Source organism: Acanthochromis polyacanthus, chromosome 18, assembly GCF_021347895.1.
Source record: "Acanthochromis polyacanthus isolate Apoly-LR-REF ecotype Palm Island chromosome 18, KAUST_Apoly_ChrSc, whole genome shotgun sequence".
Classification (NCBI taxonomy): Eukaryota; Metazoa; Chordata; class Actinopteri; family Pomacentridae; genus Acanthochromis; species Acanthochromis polyacanthus.
Window position 1 is genome coordinate 26,339,077 of NC_067130.1, and position 7,155 is coordinate 26,346,231.

At 37.9% G+C, this 7,155-nt stretch overlaps 1 protein-coding gene across 3 annotated transcripts; it reads right to left on the bottom strand.

The window, feature by feature from the left end:
• Positions 1-290: 290 nt before the first annotated feature.
• Positions 291-6,869, bottom strand: LOC110957375 (uncharacterized). Of its 3 annotated transcripts, none has more exons than XM_051938901.1 (10): positions 6,554-6,869; positions 5,678-5,774; positions 5,392-5,550; positions 5,060-5,280; positions 4,745-4,881; positions 4,575-4,668; positions 4,129-4,461; positions 3,844-4,015; positions 3,525-3,652; positions 291-3,394 (listed from the first exon to the last, which is right to left on the bottom strand). In XM_051938901.1, exons 2-10 carry the CDS (start codon positions 5,769-5,771, stop codon positions 3,074-3,076), a joined length of 1,659 nt encoding a protein of 552 aa, XP_051794861.1. In that variant the 5' UTR covers positions 5,772-5,774; positions 6,554-6,869; the 3' UTR covers positions 291-3,073. The 3 variants fall into 3 exon arrangements, with proteins under 3 accessions (XP_051794861.1, XP_051794860.1, XP_051794862.1); XM_051938900.1 differs by having other exon boundaries at positions 5,896-6,869; XM_051938902.1 differs by lacking the exon at positions 4,745-4,881 and having other exon boundaries at positions 5,896-6,869.
• Positions 6,870-7,155: the final 286 nt, after the last annotated feature.

The window sequence follows — 7,155 nt, forward strand, 5'->3', positions numbered from 1 at the left end:
TTAACACTTTTTCGAGTGTTAGTACCTTTACACTGAGTTAGTGTAAATTTGACTCTTTTTGGAGTTAAAATTTAACACTGCCTAACACCAACCAGTGTTAGTTTTTTTAACACTTCTATGTAGTGTTAGCAATTAACTCTCAGAGGACTATTTCTTAACTACATAGAAGTGTTAACTCTGTAACACTTAAAGGGTGTATTTATATAAATAAATAAATGTTTGGCAGTTTAAAACATTTATTTTCAAACTTGCACCACAGACTAGAACATGCAACACTAAGGCACAATGTATGTCCTCTCACTCTCATTACAGTACTGCTTATCAAACGGTCTAAAATATGTCAGCTGGTCAATGAAAATCACAGTATGTTCATTACTTTGCTCTTTTATACAGTATGCATGAAAATGTTCATCGAAGTACAGTGTGGCAACAGCACAGCCTATTATTAAAGCACGTTGTTCATGTATTATGATATTACAGATTTTCTTAAATACAGGTAGGTCATCATGGGATGTTCCAGTGCATAGCAACAAGTCAATCTGGTACTCTGTGCCATAATTTCTGACCCAACGTGTAGTTGAAACATCTGAACATGGATCTAATTGTAAGGTATGACAGAGTAATTCTCCACCTTTCAGGCTATCAATGCTTTTCATTTTTAAAGGACCAATCTCAAACCGTTTAAAATAATAATTTTCATAGTAAAATGCCAGTTGACGCTTGTGTTGCTTTACTAGAGATTTAGTAAGGTTTTTAAAATTTTTTACAGACTTCTTAAAAAAATTGTGTTTTGCCTCAAATCGCATACACCACATATGTATAAGAGGGCCAATTTTCTTTATAATCCTTGGATAATGTATCATTAGGTGGTGTTTGGGAATCAATTTCTTATCGTGGAACAAAGTTTTGAACATGTTATGGTGGTCACAGATCAAATGTTTTAGGTAACATATCATCCCATCAGTAAGGATAGGGGAGAAAACTATATCAACAATCTGTATTAAGAGGAGCAATAAGTTCCAGTGATCATTGTCCCTTTCAACCACATCACCAAAAATAAGTGGGGTATTGCGTAGAATACACCATGACTGAATTGCACTTAAACCTAAGTGCTTACTGTTGTCCTCAATTTTTAAGTGGCTCGGTTTGTTTTTACGTTCCATGTGACCATAATTAAAACTCTGTATCCTATCTGACAATGTGTTCATAGACATGTAACCATTTTTAAGCAGATACTGAAAAAACAGCTTTAGCTCATACTGCACGACACCCTCCAACAAATCATGCATTATATCAACTGCAAAATTATCTGTACACTGAAAATACTGTAATGAATTAAGCACACAAGGTTTTTTAACACCATAAACAGTAGGTAGAGCAGGATCTTCACTTAGTGCATTACAATGTTCGATATGAAGCTCTCTGGAGCGCAGAGTAATTCTTGGATTATCCTCAGAAATAATGGACTGAATTTCTTCCTTATCTGTCAGACAGAACCTACAAAAGTATGTTGCACCGAAAGATTCAACAAAGCCAAGCACACTATTTAAAGCAAGATTATCTCCCGTGACTTGAATTACAGAGCCAAACACCGGTTCATCAATAAATGGAAGTTGGATTCCTTCAGTTTCTAAAATTTTCAAATCATCAATTAGAGGCTTTAATATTTCTTCAAAACCGTACGTCTTTAAATCTTGGGTGTAGAAAAGAGCTGCAAGATGTATGTTCATTAGCACAGAGTTCACCTTGGGTGGGAAGTTTTTTAAAGTAAAATAAACACAACCGAGTTTATGGATCCCCTTCTTAGAACCCAACGGATTAGCCGTTTCAAAATCATCGTAGTAAAGTAAAATTTGCAGAGCATGTCTCTGTTGTGAAAAAAGAGGATGGTTTTGGAAATAAGACCCATCGTTAATGTCTTTGTATGTCCCCTTCTTACATTGTTTCTCTTGCAGGAAGCATTCTCTTATCTCACCGTTTTTGAAAATTGATTTCAGTGTACCTAAAATGGGTACATACATGTACTTGTCTGTTACAGGAATCTGACTATATACACCTGTAGTTCTGTTTCTACGTGTATCCATTCTCACACCAAGAACAAACTCTTTAGGTTCAACTATTTCCCATTTTTCATCATAATATTTTTGTCTCTTCGTCTGTGTGTTAAATTTTGAAAAGGGATTGTCTAATTGATTTAAACAGTGCTCTACTTTCTTATAAATTTCTGAATCCTTAGTTTCAGAGGACAATGTTTGGAGAACTGCTTCTTGTGCTCGACTCTGAACATCACTAATAACTTCCTCCATTGAACAAACTATTGTCTGGATAGTGCTTTGAGAACAACCAGAGGTTTGTAAGTGTGAAACAACTGAACCACACATTCCTTCAAGTGAGTTCTGTGTAATTACAGGGGGAACATGTAACATGGATGCAGCAGAAGTTGTTGGCTGTTCACTTAAAGATTCAAACTCAAAATGCCTTTGTGTGGCCACTTCCAGATTAGTATCAACCAGTTCATCATGGTTCTTATGAACAGTCTTTAGGTGCTTTCTGAAGCCACTGAATGTACAAAATGATGAAGGACATCCTTGCTCTCCACATTTCAAACGCAAGTTTTTAGCTGGATACAGTCCATGCTGAAATTTTAAATGTTGACAAAGAACTGAACACTTTTTGTGGTGCTTTTTACAAACAAAACATGTGAACATACTCAGACAGTAGGGCTGTCACTTTTCATTTAAACATAGTGTGAAAAGTCTGCATTCGAACGGTAATGACCCGCTTGAGCGCCTGTATAAATGCATCAGAGTATTTGAAGGAGTTTCCCTTGTGAGGCAGCAGAGGGCGCTCTAAAACGTTTTCATAAACTTGACCTATTGCACTTTTGACCTCACAGTAAACAAAAAACAACATGTAGTAAAGCATCGGTCCCAAGTGGACAATTACGACACCACCACAAGATATTCGAATATCTTTTAACAAACTGCACGTAATTTTAAACGTTTTCGAACCCAATTTTTGTACAATTTGACAGCTGTATCAGACAGACTGACCTTTGTGAACTGGTGGCATTTTAATAGTCTTGCAGTAGTTTGGCCCTCAGTTCCTTGACTCGTGGGGTTTCCTTTGTGGTTCCAACATCAATGTTGTATATTGTTGTTTGGATGAAAGTGTAGAATGCAGAAAGTGCTTCATCATAGGAGAGGCTGAAGACATAGTGAGTCTTGAACAGCACATCAAAAGCAGCCACCGATGTCTGAGCGCTGCATGGGATAGCTTTCTGGTCCACAACAATGAAGAACCTTGTGATTTTCTTCTTTTGCTCTCCGATGCAAAGGAGGAAAGGCTGCCTTGCATCGACTTTATCCAGGAATGTAGTGAGGCTGGCTCCTTCCTTTAGTTTGAATGACACATTATGCATAGACTTAGCATAATGTACTAGATACACAGCAAGAATTATTCTTACAGTCCAATCTGCACCTCACACTTCTCACACGTTAGTACAAAAAGCTGATGGTACAAACCTTAATGAATCTGACAACATGATTGGCTGCCTGTGCTGAGCTCATCTTGGGAGTTTTTTTCTGGCCTTTTGATGTGGGGGGCAGAAGATGCAACAGCAGCAGGAGAGCAGACATGTCACTATCCCAGCCTTGAAGACAAATATTTGAGACAGACAACCAAACCATTGTAAAACGTTATTTCTTGCTTACTACAGATATTTACCATTTAACCAAAATGATACCAAAAACCACAAATATAGCTTTGGATGACTGTTGCATATTGGATTTATTGAAATGGGCAATAGATTGTATGTTGGATACAGAAAAACTTCATATTTACCGTAGTCATTCTCAACCTCAAGATCAGAAGCAGCCAGCAGCTCTTCAACGTAAGAACTTGAGGGAACACTCTGGCATTCTGTGACGACTCTGTGCTTGAAATCTGAAGACCACCTTGCAAGAAACCTTCCAGAGACATGGTCCCCAAACATCATGGAAAAATCCTGTTCAATCTTTAAACAGAGGCACAATGTCCACATGCAGCTTACTAAAACACACTTTGCATTAGAAGGAGTCAGTTTTCAAATAATTTGTAATAAAAATAATAATCTCTACATATTCCTACCAGTCCTGCTGTATCAAGAAAACGAGGGAAGACATCCAACACTGAAGCTGTTGCATCATGGTCATGAACCAGCTTCTGTCTGTAGTCAAAGGTGGCTCTCATCTTCTCTCTAACCACAGATGTGTCCATCGAGTGTCTCATTATGGAAAGAGCCTCCTTGCACTCCTCACCAAGAAGCTGATCACCAGTTAACAGAGATTCTCGATGGGTTGTCAGGCTGTCCTGGAAATCAGGCCTGGAACACTCACGGAAGCCATCACAGGTGTTGCGTTGTACCGTCTTGAGTCTCCATGCAAGATAGCCAGTATTGGCCTGAGGATCATAGTAGTGTTCCTGCATGCACACATCAAATATAAAGTAGTAGTGAAAATAATACATTTTTACCTAGTCATATGGCATAAGTTCTACAACACATTTTTGGACTTCAAAGGCACATTAAAACTTACATATCCATGTTTTGAGTAAGGATCTTGGAGATATGGAAAAAGGGTCACAATTCCAAGTGCATAACTGGCCCGGACATGCATTGGTGGAATCCTCCTTTTAGAAACAAATTATTTATTAGATGTGTCCAGTCGTGTTCTCATTTGCCAGTGTATTAAAAATTATTTCTTACCCGTATGTTTCTATCATTTCTGCAACCAGAATGTTGACCATCTGCTTGCGTGTCACAACTGACAGTGTTTTGGTTTTGTTATACTCTCTGAAGATTTCTTCACCCTTCGGATTAGAGCTCAGAGCAGTTTCAACCCTCTGCAAAGACAACATTTTTTTTTTCAACCCTTAGCTTCATGCTTCAAATTAATTGACTACATTTGGTTAAATTTAGTTTCACATATTACATTAAACCAATTTAAATAGTTCAAGTGCTGCCTCTTATCTAGCACCAATTTTATGATCTGATACATGTGTAGCAGGTTTCAAGGTTTACCTGTCTTGCTTCATCACGATCCAACTCTTTCCTGGCCCTCTTCCTGTTCTTTGTGGTTGGGAGGATAATAGTAGAATCTGATGAATTGGAAGACGCCGGTGACGGTGCTGCGAAGTCTGGCGTAGAGGCTGGTGATACCGGGGGGACTGGCAGTGATGCAGGAGATGGTGATGAGTCTGGTATTACAGATGAATCTGATTCATCCAATACAATACAAATGTCTAAAAAAAAGTTTAGAGAGGAATCAATTAAAATTAAAATGATTAATTTATTGATTGGTGAATGATTAAAAAAAACAAACACAAAAAACAAACAAGACAACATAACCTTACCCGTTGCTGGATGCTGGCGATATCCAACCTTGAAGTTTCTCACCCCTGACTTGACCAGCTCATCGAATGTGTTGGCATCAACCTCGGTATCTGATGTGTCAGTCAAGCTGAGCACACCTTCAGTCACAAGTTGGGCCTGCAGACTAAATTTGTCCGATACTGGGAAAAATGGCATAAAAGCTTAAAAACAAAACAGACACACTACAATAATGAAAATATTCTCTAAAATGGCCCGTAAGGCTCTTTTTTTTCTTTTCTTTTTAGCTTAAAATGTGTGGAGACAAACCTTCTTGAAGAAACTTCTGGAAGTCAAAGTTTTCAACAATTTGGGGAACTTTTATGTATTTTTGGACTCCTCCGTATTCCACCTTTGCCAGCATTTTCTATATGAATTCAAAGACAGGATAGCTTAATGAACAATTTATCTGATATACTGATATTAAATGAAAAGTCAATGTGAGCAAATATCATGCAGCTTAGCCCATTATTGTAAAAATATCTTACCACATGAAATGTCAGGAGACATTAATGCATCTACACATGTTAAAAGACAGACAGATAAAAAATTAAAATAAATAATGTTATTTTCATGTCATTGAGGGAACCAACATTGCAGTGTCTACCAAGATAAACCATATGACACTTAGAAATACAACTCTCTCTTAAAATAATAGTGATATGTGAGTGTGACCCAGCTAGAAAGACACCATGCCGTTTTGGCACCATAAACATGAGCACTCTGTCAAAAACAGCAATTTCACGGTATGTGGTTGATACTGACAAAACGTTATATTATACTTCACCAAGAACTGTGCTATTTTCGCAACAAAAAATATCGAAATCACTTTGGACGAAGAGCTTGCTAGCGTTAGCACGCTAACTAGCAATTCCGAACAGTTAGTATCATTTTATCACGTTTTATATCTATGGTTACAAACGGCATGACTCGTTTCACTCATCTTAACTTACCGTTTACTGCCATTACTCAGTTTTTATGTTACAGTGAGACCAGCATGCATGCTAACCGTTAGCTCATTAAGCAGGTGTTCGGGTGGTTAGGATAGTTACAGCGTGACAAGTTACCGTGGCACTACTGAAAAGCGACCGGGCGCCTTTAGAGTAATATTAATGTAAAATACAACAAATTACCTCATGTACTTACCGAACAATGCGGCCGTTTAAGTTGAGACGTTGCTCTCTCTTCAGCAGACGATTCGACGCAGTCGAGATATAAGGCGGTGTAAGGGGGAAGGGCGGCGTTGACACTTAGAGTGTGAAATACAGGATCAGTGTTTAGAGTAAGAAATTCGGAGTTAATATTTAAACATTAACACTTACAGGTTTGATTTAGTGACACTTCCTTTTTACACTCGGTTTTGACAACAACTATTTATCGACTGAGAGTTAATTATATTGCATTTAACTCTATCTAGAGTATAATTAACTCTACTAGTGTATGTCAAGTTTAACACCAAGAATTCAACACTTCTCAATTTGCTGTGTAGCTCCACTTCTTACCTGCATCACAACAAGCTTATGAAAAACAAAGCAATTATATCATTAAACTGTTAAACCCAACTTAAGCTAACCTTGACTCAGGTTCAAGCCTGGCACTCAAGACACATAAAAATCCTAGATGTCAAGCAACAAATCTAACCAAGTTGCAAAGGAGAAGACAGATGGCCTTATTCTAATGGGCAAGCAGTCGTGAATGTGTGAGCCCTTCCGAGTGCACTTGGTATGTTGGGTAATGTCTGTGTAGCA